Source organism: Artemia franciscana, chromosome 13 (assembly GCF_032884065.1).
Source record: "Artemia franciscana chromosome 13, ASM3288406v1, whole genome shotgun sequence".
Lineage (NCBI taxonomy): Eukaryota > Metazoa > Arthropoda > Branchiopoda > Anostraca > Artemiidae > Artemia > Artemia franciscana.
In genome coordinates, this window is record NC_088875.1 from 40924194 (window position 1) to 40939174 (window position 14981).

At 34.8% G+C, this 14981-nt stretch overlaps 1 protein-coding gene across 9 annotated transcripts in view; it reads left to right on the forward strand.

The window, feature by feature from the left end:
* The window catches only part of LOC136034934 (uncharacterized), a 215602-nt gene that overhangs the window by 163301 nt on the left and 37320 nt on the right, over positions 1-14981 (forward strand). For all 9 annotated transcript variants that reach the window (XR_010619299.1, XR_010619300.1, XM_065716462.1 and 6 more), the window contains exon 9: positions 4403-4640. Coding sequence is in view for 7 of the 9 variants with exons in the window: in XM_065716462.1 (XP_065572534.1) it covers positions 4403-4640 (238 nt within the window). In the remaining 2 variants the exon portion in view is untranslated. The remainder of the gene's footprint in view (positions 1-4402; positions 4641-14981) is intronic.

A 14981-nucleotide genomic window follows, 5' to 3' on the forward strand; every position in this document is an offset into this window, starting at 1 on the left:
TACTAAACAATACAAAATCATATCTTGCCATTCCAAACCAAGCAGTATCAATAGAAGTCCCTAAACAATTCAAAACCATGAAACCATTTTGACAAAATTTTCTGATTAAAATGATGGTTTGCTTTAAAGCTGACGCTCATATGTAAATATTTATAAAAAAAGAGTAAGATATTAAATATTTTGATGTGTTCATTTATTCCTTATTACGTTCCAATAGTCATGGTCCTTGCTTAAATTAGATATAAAAACTAGTTTTTTTCAGGTGAAAGTAAGGACTAACATTAAAACTTAAAACAGACAGAAATTATTAAATATATGAGGGGATTCGCCTCGCCGTTAATTCCTCGCTCTTTACGCTAAAGTTCGAATTTTGTTCCATTTTTTTAAGAATGGCCCCGGAATCGCAAAGGCTTTTTAATTAAAAATACTAAAAAAAACTTTAGTGTAAATAGCGGGGAATTAACGAGGGGGTGAACCGCCTCATATACCTAACAATTTCTGTTTGTTTAAGTTTTAATGCTGCTTCTTGTTTTAGCTGAAAAAATTGTTGTTTTATTTGATTTCTGGTCGTTTTTTAAATAATACTGGGAAATCCGGCACCCCTTCAAGGAAAATTCTCTTCACTCATGAAAAATTTCTGCGTGGAACAATACTTCCACAAAAACTAGCTGAAAGTTCTGATTCGGTGGCTTTGGGAAACAAAATAGCATGGTAGGGGGCCTAATTGCCATCCAATTTTTGGTCACTTAAAAAAACCCACTAGAACTTTTAATTTCCCTTCAAATGAGCCCTCTCACGATATTCTAGGGCCACTGGGTTGAGACAATAACCCCTGGAAAAAATAAAAATAAATAAATAAACACGCATCCGTGATCTTTCTTCTTGCACAAAATGCAAAATTCCATGGATTTTTCATTAAGACTCTATGACCTTTATGGGGTGTTTCCCCCTTTTTTCGAAAATAAGGCAGATTTTCTCAGGATTGTAATTTTGATGGGTAAGACTAAACTTGGTGAAACTCAAATATTTGAAATGAACATAAAAATCTAATTCTTTTGATGCATCTATTGGTATCAAGGTTCCATTTTTTAGAGTTTCGATTGCTATTGAGCCAGGTCACTCCTTACTTACAGGTTGTTACCACGAGCTCTTTGATCAAGTGATATTGAATGAACTTCTACATGTCTTCTTATTCCTATTCTTTTATTAACTGTAATATATGCTCATTTAGTTATAGGTGTCTTACTGCGTTTTTTTTTCAAAAATTTCTCGTCTTAATAATTTTCTTACTTCTAAATATTTTTTTCCTGATTTTGAACTATCTTCATTCTGCACTGGATTCTTTTGATTCCTTCTGCTTTATTGTTGAATGTTTGTAAAGCCTTAAGTTTTTTTGCCGACAAAATTCTTCTCTCAGAACTTTTTTATTAGGCATAATAGGTGTTCCGTTTCTTTGGGTTAATTCTTCCGTGTCTGGTAGAATAAGCCCTGTTTATTCGCTTTCCCGTTCAAACAAAAGCCGGTCATGATGTCCCTCGAGGTAATTGTAGAGCCAGTATTATTTTTAATTTGAGTAAATAACCTAATTTTCCTAGTTAGAAAAAAAGAATCCTTTTATATGATCCAATAGCAAAATCTGATCTAAATTAAATTTCGTGTCATATTATATGGAATAATGTTCCTGGTTTGGCTCAAGAATGCCATTCGTTTGGCGCCCTCAAAACACTTTTTGAAAACTTTCTGGTTTCTGTATGATTTTTGCTTAGTATTATTCTATGTTTTCTTTCTATTATTATTATATTAGTCATGAATTTGTATTTATTTAATTAACTTTTTTAGCTCAGTGATCAGAACAAATCCTCATAATTCACTAAAATCCAAACCACTATCTCTCTCTCTCTCTCTCTCTCTCTCTCTCTCTCTCTCTCTCTCTCTCTCTCTCTCTCTCTCTCTCTCTCTCCTTCTATTTCCTTTTCTTGCAAATGTTTCCGTTTAAAAGTTATTGTTTAAATAGTATATGTATCTTCCCTCACCTTTACGGGCCACAGAACCTTTGAAGGGATCAGTGTCGTATATATGTTGTACGTTCTTTGTTTTTTTGTTTTTTTGTTGTTATTTTTTTTTTTTTTTAGATGTTTCTTATCATAGCAATTTTAAACCCACCCAAATCCGCCCAAAATGACTTTGTCGAAACAATTATTTTTATATTGCAATAATTAACTGAACTTGACGCAATTATCGTTCAAATTTGGATCTAATTACGAATAAATTGAATAATCTTTAATTTCATCTATCTTTCGATGTTTAATGTCTATATCTGAATATTAAAGATTTTCTGAAATATTGCTTTATTTCTAACATTTACAGCCATGCTCTTCGCTTTAATAAAAGGTTTCGCATTCAAAATTAATTTTCAACTGCATTTAAGGTGACATAAACATAAATCAATTATGTTCCAAAATTTAATTTCAACTGCAGTCAAACTGTCACAAAATTGTTTTTTTCCTTAGAGAAATACATTCTCTTTAAAAAATGCTTCCAAATTTTAAACTTTTCTCTTTAATACCATGCTATAGAATTTTCTTCTGAATCTCTCCTTCTTTTTATGTCTCTTCTTTTCCTCCTAGTGTATCTATCTCTCTCTGTCCCTCTTTTCTCGCCTCTCTGTCTGTCATATGGTCTGTCTATCCGTTCTTCTTTATATCTCTCTCTATTCCATCTTATTAACTTTCCTGTGTGTGTTAATATACCACCCAAGTACTGTACTGTTCTGCCCTTATCTTCCGAATATTTTTTGTAAATATGCTGAAAGACCCAAATTAAATAATTTTAAATTAGCTGACTGCTCGTGTTCAGAAGGCCGTGTGACACTTCTTTGAGCCTATATTTCATTTTATCTATAGGAAAATAAGTTATAATAAGTTTGACATTCTCTATCTTATGAGCCTATTACTTTAAATAGCAGTTATTTCCTTCTTTAAAGTATTTCAAGGAATAATAAAAACATGACAATCAAACCAAAATTTAGTAATCCTTTGCAAAAGGAAGGTGAAGCCCAAGAAGCTTGAACATGTCAGAAATTGCACCACGGAAGCATACGATAATAGAACATCTACGAGCGACTGCTCCCGCAAAAAGTTGTAGCATCGGAAAATTGCATGTTCAAACGACCACCTTACAAACGATCAATTACAGTCTGTATTTTGGACTCGAATTGCCAGGTTAATAATGATAAAGCATATTTCCACAATCCCTAATATTGATTGTAATTCAGCATTTAAACATTAAATTACTGATGAAAAGGAGACTTTGAAACCTCTTGAACTTAACAAACTAACTTTCCAATTCCACACCAAGTTTCTTCAACTCTTGATTCCATGTCAAACCAACTACTAAATCTATCTTCCGAATACTTTGAATTATATATTAATTCCTACAAGTTAATCAGGTTTCCTCAAAACTATCATCAAAACTCTCTTTATCAGTAACTGAACTCCATCTGTGCTATTAACTGGGACAAGTTCGAGCTGGCTATTTCCTCTCAATTTCATAAGATATCAAAATAATATTTCGCTATTATGCTGTCTGGGTACATCTTCCAAATCCTAGTCAATTTGCAAAATACCAATTTTCATTGTATTGAATAAACTTTAATAAATTTTATTAATTCTTACACTAAACTGTCAATGCAAATAAATTTTCGTATCCAATTGTAACTGTTTTTGTCTGACTGTCAACAGGAAAGCCCTTAAACTAGAATTAATTGTCTCTTAATACGATTAACATGAAAACTTACAACTTATTTTTATATAATAACAGATCAGAATTTAAGTCAGAATTTCAAGTTGGAATTTAATAACGGTTTTATACAATAAAATAATAAAATTGATCAGAACACATTTAAAGAACTTTTATTTTGAAGACACAAATACATTAAACACTAAGTAATGCAGGTCTATCAATGATTAAAACCTATTTAAAATAAATTCATTAATTAATTCACAGTCCATAATATTCCTTTTCTGATGTTTCGCATTTTTCAGCTCTTGCATGTATATCTATCTTACTTAGAAGTTTATTTTACACACAAAAAGAAAAAGAAATATATTTTAAAGAGAAAGACTTGTTCATCGGTTTATTTTGTATGTCAGGCATGGCAATTTATTTTTCTTTATCAAGTCACACGCCATAAAACGTACAAATAGGTTTCCTTCACTTTATTTCCGAAAAGTTTGTTTTACCAAGAAACAAGAAATGGGAACTTTGTATAGAAAAGGATTTTTTCAAATATGTTTTTCAGACATGGCTATTTATTTCTCTTTTTAAGTTGCATAAATTAGAAATAGGAAAATGCCTTCCTTTTTTAACTCTCCATTTTCTTAAGACACGACTTTTATTTTAGGATAAATACCAAAGCTGTCTCTAAGATAGGATTTCTGTTTGGGAAAAAATCTCTAAAGGCAGGATCACAGATAAAAGGATCATTCCAAACTGACTTCTCTGGTGCTGCTATCTTTGATTTGGATAGAGGGAACGCAAATTTTCAGCTTCAAAAGTTCAATGGAAAAATACAGTTACATGAGAAACCTCTTTCTTCAGCCTCGTTATTAAAGTCATCTGCTGTTAAGAAAGCCCTTCAGGTGATTAAACTTAGTTAAAGGTTCGTGAAATGTCCCAAGGCACAAGAAGAATAATAAAAAAAAAACAGTACTAAGCATTAAAAAGTAGGAAAAGAGAGATCGTGGAAAAATTAATGAGATATATGAAAGTTTACGAAAAAGATCATTTAGAGAAAATCGTGTTTATAATCAAATTTGTAAAATATGTTTTTTTTTTCTATTTTCTATGATTGAAGTAGTGAATTGGCTATCCTTAATTACTGAGTATAAGGCTGATTAAAAACTTCAACATTTTCCAAATCCACTGCCTGGTGCTAGCTATGCAACTTTGGCTCTAAGTTACGATTGCCTTCTGGTAAATTAATGTGTTACAAGCTTTTCCAAGATCAACTTTCCATTGCTTGTTAGTTGTTACTGTCATTAAGGTCGTGGGTTTAATTTTATGTTTTGTAGTGCATGCATGAATGAATTAAAATAATGTTTGCGTGTCCCACAGTCATTTGAAAGTCACCTGTAGTTTTAACGCTGTCCTTACAACATATATGATTGTTAAATTTACTTAAATTTTTTACATAATCGAAGTTCCATCCCCAGTGATTAAAAAATGCTGATCTAAACTGGATATCCAACTTTGATTCCTATACACGCCTTTAAATAAATTTCTTTTCCACTCCAAACTTGTTTTAGAAAATATCATTAATTTTGTTTCTTATTAAAATTTCTCCTTTAGAAGTCATCTGTCAACAAACTACATTCATTCTTAAACCAAAAACTGATAAAATTATTAAAAGTAATGAAACTAATAATAATAATTAGTAAAATTAATATAGCTAGTAAAATCGAAGTAAGCAATCAATTACCTGATAAAGTTTCACTGTTTTGTTGCTGTATATTTTGCTAGGGTGATTAAAATCCAGCTTTTGTGTCCATATTTGGAGCAAATTTAATAGTGTCACAGAAGACAACTTAATAACCCTTCAGATTCCTCTCATGAAACAATCTGATAGTAGTGCAGACGAAGAGGGTTACCGAGAGCTTACTCATGTATCATTCTAGCAGCAGCATACTTTCCCGAAGGTGCTCGCAACAGACGTAAGTGTTTAAACTCAGGACTCTTGACGCCATCTACTATTCAAATCCTCATTGCATACCAACTGTATTTGAAGATGTCACTATCGTTAAGCTTAACCCAAAAAGCAAAAAGAAATGGCGCGGGAAGCGTGCAGGTAGAACGGTCAGAGAACACAGAGACTGCTGTATAGTTTATGATGTGATTACAGTATTCCAGTAATCAGTGTATTTCACAATGACAGTGGAAAGAAAAAGTCAAAGAATAAGCAACACGAGACATGCTTAGTTACTATACATTGCTCAGAACTTAAACGAATATTACCAACATTGAAGCCCTACTGCTCCAACGAGGCTTCGAACAACTCGGATAACCCCCCTCTCGTGCTAAAACCTGTGACTCCAAGAGCCAAAACGAATTTCCCAAGCCTGATTCTGGGCAATTCCAGATTACTGTCGAATAAAGTAGACGAGTTAGAACTTGTCTTATGCATCAACTCGCCATCACTAGCAATGATTGCCGAATGTGGTGATATTACTACTGAAACAGGTACTATAAAAGGCTATCTGAACTTCTTCAATACCAGGCGTGACAGAGACGACACAAGACGTTTAGGTGGAGTTGTTATCTATTGCCGTGAAGACTTGCCATGCAGACAACTTAATAACCCTTCAGATACCTGTCATGAAACAATCTGGCTGTGGGGAAGACCGAGAAGTTTACCGAGAACTTTCTCATGTATGTCATTCCAGCAGTGCAAGACGCATACTAGACCTCATATTGACGAATCTTGAGGTGTTTTACGAACATCCAGTTTCCCTAGGACCACGCGCTAGGTAAGGCAGCAACGTTCTCTGGTGGAAACTAAAGAGCAGAAATCATATACCGAAACAAAAAGGTTAAAATGGTTTACAGAACCCTCAGTGAAAGCATTTGGCAGGCGGATCACTAACTTTGACTTCGATCCAATCTGTGCTATAACAAATATTGATGAAACAGTTGAAATGTTGTACTTGATTCTGCAGCAAATTTACCATGAATTTTTTCCAGTTAAAGAACGCGCGATATTTGAGACAAGGAAGCCGCGGTTGGATACTAATATAAGAATAAATGATGAAAGAACGATGTAAACTCCATGCTGCAGGAGACACACTGAATGCAAACAAAATGAGAAACAAAGTCGTTTCACTCCTCCGAGCTTCCCTAGAAAGATATGTACGGGAAAAAAAGCGCTGCTCCTCAAGTCAGATTCTCACAAGTGGCATGACGCAGTGAAATAGCTTAGTGGAAAAAAGAAAGGAAACGAAGCACGAATCAATAACCCAGATCTGATAAAAGCCTTGGAAGTCAATTAATTCTTTACTCAGATTTGTACTCTCCACCCAACCGTAAGTGACGAACAACTGTGTGACATTATTAACAACGGTAATACAAATGAAATCGTAGAGGTGTCAGAAATGGTAGTTTTATATACAATCGGACATCCACGTAATAACTGTGCCTCGTACCCAGGTGTACTCCAGGTGGAATTACTGAAAGAGTACTCACCTTTCTTAGCCAAGCCTATCGCATCAGTGATAACCCAATACTTCTTAGAACAATAATTTTCGAACATGTGGAAGACTGCATATGTCCGTGTCATACCGAAAGTCAAGACACCCCAGTCGTGTGACCAACTGAGACCATTATCGATAACTCTTAACTTAGCAAAAGTAGCTGAGGGTTTTATCTACCGTTCCATGTTACAGCAAATTGCTCCTGTGGCTGGTCCGTATCAATATGGTTGCATACGTGGCAGTAACACCGCAATATATGTAGTGCGAATGTATCACTTAATCGTCCAATGGTTGGACGCTTCTAATAGTAATTTTGACTTATTTTTGGCGGGGTACTGGAAAGTATTCAACCTTATCAAACACATGACTGCATTAACAAATCTGAAAGAAATATACTTTAGCCTGTAGACCCATCCCTGAAAATTTCACTTTCCTAACCTAACCCCTTTCTGAAATAGCATATGGCTCAAAATTCTACTCAAATAACAGAAATTGCATTTTTAGAACTAAAGGCAGAGAAAAGACAACTGGTAACTGAAGATTAAGGTAAAATGTTGTTTGGTCAAAATTTCAATAGGCATAGACCTGTCATTTAGGCGAATTTCAGGGCCCTCAAGACGGAGAAGGAGTGGAGATGGGTACTTCAAAATACCTTCCCGGGACGTACTTTAGCCTTTAAACCCATCCCTGAAAGTTTCATTTTCCTAATCTAATCTCTTTCTGAGATAGCCAAAAGTCAATCAACTAGAATTTTACCAACAAATACTACTATTAGTGAGAGAATTTTTACAGGGGAGACGGCAATTCTTTAATTCTTTGTTTGCAGAAGATACCTGCTCTGAGAGGGCAGAACTAACCTGCGAATGCCCTCAAGGAACAAAATTTGCTGCTCTTTTATTTTTGCCGTCATTAACCCCATCCTTGCAGATTTCGAAGAGCGTTTCAACTTTGTTGATGACTTGTCTGCACTTCTAAAATATATGGTCGAAAATGCACTAGCAGAGCAGCAGTCTGACTTAAGTTTCTTCATAGACTTCATCAACCAGTGGAAGTCGAATAGCCTACAAGTGAAAGAACAGAAATCAAAAGTTTTACGATTTAATCCGCTTAAGCGAGACATCACAATCCCAGATTTTCTGTTTCCAATTGTTTCCTCTGCAACAATCCTAGGCTTCAGATTTACAAATGACTGCTCGTTTAAGCTGCATTTAGAAAATAGTTTGCAAAAAGGTCACTACTCGATCCAGAGTTAAACAAGTACGCCCAGGCTAGGCTTCTCTGATCGTCAGCTCCTGCTGGCGTATACAACCTACATCAGGCCTATCTTCGAGTATTGGTGTTCTGTTTGGGGTCCCCAAAACTCAGAACACAGGTTACTTGGCAGCTGAGCTAGAAGATGTTCAAAACGGCTGCTAGAATAATATTCGGACCCAGTTTCAGCAAATTGCGAAAGTGCCCTTAAGCTCTTGAATTTGCCAGCCTCATTCGATCGATCACATGAGCTAATAATGAAATTCGGGAAATCATTATTAACAAGCCAGAAGCACCGATCCATACTTCCACCACTCGCATCAGTCAGCAGAGATACTAGGGATTACAAAAAATTAGAATCAAATGCCATACAAACAGATTCACAAACTTCTTTGAACCACATTTCCTAAGTGGATTTGGCAAGTGAATTGAAAGTTGTGCCATATTTCATAAGTGCTGCTAACAAGTGATCATTTTGTGATTGTAAAAATAGCGTAACTTAGCGTTTATTTTTTAGTGCTACGATAGCTATTTCGTTAAACGAATACGAATATGACTTGTGTTATTACCAAGTAGCATGTATGAATACCAGTACTTTCAATTGGGGGAAGGATTTTCCTACAATTTTCCCTGCTTTCCCTCTCTTACATTCAAAAAATCTTTTCTTGGTATTGATATTGAAAGGGGGCTTGTTTTTTCTCGTATTTTTGCTACAGAAATAAAAAAAAACGAATTTTTCCTCCCTGGATTATGAAGAATGCTCTTTTACGAGAAATTTTATTTCTCACAAATCTTTCCTCCTTAGAAGTCTTCCATCTACAGAATTCATTAATTTTAAAGCGGAAATGAATATAAGGTAATATTGTCCAGGCACCAGTAGACAAAAAGACACTTATTTTCAGGTCGTCATGACACATTTGTTTCACGCAATATGAAAGCGCTTTCTAATCATATCGAACCCGCTGATTACATTCATACCCGGGAATAGGTACCTCCGAGGGGTGCTTGACTCTTAAAAATTACTTGAAATATTATAAAATTACTATCTCGAGAGTTTTATTTACAGTTTTTTCAAGCTTGTAACGCTACCCGTTACAAGGCTTCTGCAAGGCGTGCAATTTTAAAAAGGAAAACAAAAAGAACGGATTGTCTCAGCAGAGAAAATAGGATTGGATGCAATAGATAAATATCTAAGAAGCAATTCTAGTCCTTTCGAAGCAGTATTCTAGTCCAAGAATTAGAAGCAGTTAAACAAGTTCTGCTGAAATTTGACGAAAATACAGTTTCAGCAACCGACATGCTAAGAGAAATACTTCAGCAGGAATTCCTTCAGTATTCCACGGTATTATTTGAAGCCCAATCCGACGGACTCAGATTAAGAACGTGAAAAAAGTATGATCTGATAAACTTGATAAAAGCGATGTCTTGCCTAGATTCTAGGGCCTGATCTTTGCAATTTTTGGATGTCGATTCGAAGCTTTCTTTTATTATGGACTTAAAGCCATTCTTGGAGACTATGACTCCGTCAAGGAATGAAACATTATCAGATTTTTTAAGAAAATTGACAAGTAAGATTTTTAGTCAGCTCCCAGAAAATCTATGCAAATTGGTTGTGGTTTATGACATGTATGATGGAATTTATGGAATTAAGGACCCAACTGATTCACCCGCTTGCATTAAAGGCAGTGGTGGTTCTTATATACGAAGGGATGAGCAGAATTTGGAGGTCAGTACGACATATAGTGAAAGTATCAAACTCGGTGATTTCTGGCAATCGATTCTCAGAAGTTCTTCTGCCAAAGCTAACTCAGTGGCTTTTATTTATGAGTTTATGAGCAATTTTGGGAGTATTAGTAGAAAGTTTAACGTAATATTAGCTGGAGGTTTCCCTGATCGTCGACGTGTTGATATTGTCCAGAGAAGAATAAATGGAACCTTTACCTCTTCTTAGTTTTGAGCTTGGAATCACAAACGAAGAATCAGACATACGTATTGCAGTCCTTGTCGATTCCAGCTTTAGAAATGGACGATTTTCTGTAATTATTTGGGTCAATGACACCGCAACACTCGTCTAAGCTGTTAGCTATGGAAGGGCGAAAAATGAAGGAACTATTTGTCCAATTTCCTTACCAAATTTTTCCTGTGCATGAACTGGCTTTTTCTCTTCCAAGAAACTTTGTCGACAGTATTGGACTTCTGCATAGCCTTAGTGGCACTGATACGACGAGCCTTATATATCCTGTGGACAAGATCACCTGCGTTAAAGCAGCTCTAAAATATAATCATTCTTCCCACTGGAAACAGTGTTAATTAGCACAAACATAGAGCTGTATATCAGCGGGGAACCATTTTACAGGCAACGGTAAGTGAACCAATAGGCTTAGGCCCCCTAAATGTTGTATGGGCATTCAGTGACGCTTTTGGGGTTATTTCTCTGATAAATTCATTGTCACTGTGGTCAATTTCTGTGAGCCGTATCACCGTTCACTGCAGATGTAAAAACATGTGCATTAGAAAGCGGTTCTGTGCAGGAATCTGTACTCTATACCTATCTACCTTAGTTCTGCCATAGGATGGGTAGTAGACTTTCTATCAACAAGTGACATGAATTTATTTTTATACAATTCTGAAAAAGTTGTGCCAGCTTTCCATCTCACAAAGACTATCTGTCTTTGCATTCTAACCATGGCTTGACCCTCAAGTCTTCCACCAAGTTGATCAAATTCAAAAATCAACGGAATTATCAGTTTGAATAAACCTTACTCTACGCCTTTCTACCTTAGTTCTGCCCTAGGATGGATAATAGACTATCTTTCAAGAAGTGAAATGAATCATTTTATACAATTCTGAAAAAGTTATGAGAGCTTTCGCTCTTGTAAAGACTATACGTCTTGGCTTTATTCTAACTAGTCATGGGTTGGTTCTCGAGTCTTTTACCAAATTGATCAAACTCAAGTTTTATGAAGCAGCTGAAATCTGAAATCAAAGATACCATAGCTTATGACAGAACAAGAGAAGATATGCCAGTTACCTTTGAGTATGCCAAGTCTTTTGTTTGTTAAATAAATAAAAAACAGTTTTTTCAACTGAAAATAGGGACCAACATTAAAACTCAAAACGAAGAGAAATTATTACGTATATGAGGGGTTTGCCCCCTCGTTAATGCCTCACTCTTTGCACTAAAGTTCAAATTTTGTTCTGATTCTATAAGAATGACTTCTAAATCACAAAGGGTTAAATTAGAATAAATGGCTCTTTTGAAAGTACCAAAAAAAATTAGCAATCATATGTATGCTATGCATATGTACCCATTCAATTCTTTGTCTTCTTTTGATCATCTATAGTGACGTAGTCAGAACTATTTTTGAGCTTTATCGGCCCCCTCTCCCTCCAAAATATTTTCTGACATAATTCAAATGGCTTTCTAAGTAATAAATAAAAAAAAAACATATTCGATAAAATAATCCGGGTTGTAGCGGTAGCTAGCAATCTAGTAAGACACGATCACGCCTTATAGTAAAAAATGAAATAAGGTTTCTTCTATGTTTAACCCGCTCCCCTCTCTCTAACAATACGGACTCGTATAATGTCAATTTTCTCTTAATAGACTTCCACAAATTCAGATTTTATATTGGTTGTGATGTCGATACTAGTCTCACAAGGGTCTTGATCCTAACAAGGCCTGAATAGGAATTGGTCTTTGGGTATATTTTGGTCTAAATGAATGCAAAAATACATCAAAAGAAAAAACAAACAAAACTGCATTGTCAGTGGTTATTTTCAGTTTTGTTTGGTTTTTTTCTTTCTTTTTATCTTTTCTGCTTCTTCTCTTTTATCTTTTATGTTTAGATTAGGACATTTTGTTCACTGGATTTCTGAGAATATGCCTGATAAAGGATTAAATTTGATTTTTAAAAGTTATGTCTATTCACTTATTTTCTTCAATCTTTTCCTTTAAAGCTGTTCAACAAAACATAATATATAGACAAATAACTAATAAGACAGAATGTAATTTTTCTGTGTACCAAAACTAAAGTAAAATCATTGAAACGATAAGAAAAGAAGAAAAAATAAATGCAAAAATCGTATGTTAATTACTAAATATTTAAAAAAAGGTCATGAAAACCTAGAAAGATTGGAAAAAAGGGTTCTAGACGCGACCATGTCTAGATTCTACCTAAAACATAAAAGCTAGAGGCCTGTAAAAGACCAAAAATGAATAAATTCAAAAAATTAGATTATAATTTCCATATTAATTTTTGGCTTTTATTCGGTTTCTTTCTTTGTTTTTATTATTTATTTTTCGTTTTATCTTAAACTAAAATCATCGTCCTTAGGGTCATATCCTCTACCTCAGGTCAGCTGTGTGTAGTAATAGTAAGCAGTCAGCTGTAAACAGCAGTAAACAGTCAGCTGTGTAAACAGTAAACAGGTCAGCTGTGATAACAGATACTCTATTTCATTGATGCATTTGGTTAAGACATCAAAATGGATAATACCAAAACAGTATACGAGACATTAAACTGATATTAATTTTGCAGATTTCCTTTGTTTAACTCTAGGCAGTACTGAGGCTAAAGGGCTTGACTTGGCTGCCTATTTGATAGACAGAGGAGGATAAGGTATATATAACTGAGCAGAAGGTAAACCTCTAAATGAGAGCCCATCCAATCTTCAAAATTGACAAAGCCTCAAAATTCTCCTGACCCGACCGTCATCAGACTTATTAGTTAATATACCAGCTGTTACAAAACAACATTTATTCTCTAAAAGTTTTAGTGAAAGGGTTTTAGTGAAGTTGAAAGTTTTAGTAAAAGTTTTAGTGCAACTATGAATTACAGTCAGGACTTTTTTTTGGTGGGGGGGGGATGACGATGAAAAATAAAATTTTTTTCAGTTTGAATTTGAAACTACCCAGAAATTGAGCGAAGTGTTTGAATTTTACATAAGGTCCTGAGGCCCCCTGTGCCCTTCCGTAATCAAAAAAATTTAACATTCTTATTGATCAAGAATTTCCAAAAGGAAGAACTTTGCAGCAAGCATAGACCCCAGCAAGCATAAAAGTGCATGGCATGCATAACAGAATTCCTTGTTCTTCGAAACAAAGCAAACGTAATTTATTACCATCGTCGAATTATTGGGTTTGTTTTAGGCTCGGACTGAGAACCCGGAAAACTAAACTGGAAAAAGCACCCAACAAGTAAGCTATACAACACTACTTGCAATATTACTATCAAATTGCTCTGTTTAGCATCCAGAGGTTTTTACCAGGTTCCCTTTGCAGCGAAAATATACTTTAAAGTCTTTACAATAACCATATTCCTTTACAAAAATTATGATTAAATCGTAACAAATTATATCGTAATTAAACAAATAGCGGACAAATTAGTGACGGTTGAGCAGATTATTAGTTTTCTATCTTTGCCCAGAATACATAATACCTAATACAATATATACGAATACATAATACATACGAACATAATATCAACAGAAAAGTCAAGAGTGGACGTAATCGGAATTACATTGTAAAAACTTTGAACATTAAAAATACATAGCCTCCACACAAAATATATTCCAACAGAAAAAAAAAATCCGATAACCTGATGGTATTAGCCAGAGTTCATGAAAGAGATACTACCAGCCTGTGTGAATTTCAGCACTTTGAGATTCCCTATCTGGTCCAATGCTCTGGTAGACCGTTTTCTTTCTACCAGTACATGAACTGAGCATTTCAAAGGTCCTGTAAAACTCATGGTAGCTTTATTTGGCCGAAATTAAAGGCTCCCTTGTGTCTCTTGTTAAACTCAAATGCCTTTCTTTGTTATCAAATAAAATCGAAAAAAATTCAAATTTTGCTTTATATACTATTAAAAACTTACTATTACACTATTATATTACAAGACATTGCATCTTCAACTAAAAGCAAAGAATGGTGCCAAAATTTGTAGTGAGCTAAAGAGTCCTCAAAACGAGGAAATTAGCTATCCCACACAACTTTCCACTACCAAAAAGTTCGTGGTAACGATCTGTAGTAAGGAGCGACCCTGCTCAATAGTAACCGAAACTCTAAAAGCGAGAATTTTGATACATTGGATTTTAATGCTGATTTTAAATATATAAATTTCATCAAGCTTAGTCTTACCCATCAAAAGTTATGAGACTGAGAAATTTACCTTATTTTAGAAAATAGGGAGAAATATCCGCTAAAAGTCCTAGTATCTTAACAAAAAAACACCATCAGATTCAGCGTATCAGAGAACCCTTCTGTATAAGTTTCAAGCTCACATCTACGCAAATGTGGAATTTTGTATTTTTTGCCAGAAGACAGATAACTAATGCGTGTTTATTTTTTTTCAGGGGGTGATCGTATCGACGCAGTGGTCCTAGGATGTTACAGGAGGGTTCATTCTAACAGAAGTTAAAAGTTCTAGTGCACTTTTTAAGTGACCAAAGAAATTGGAGGGCACCTAGGCCCCCTCTCACGCT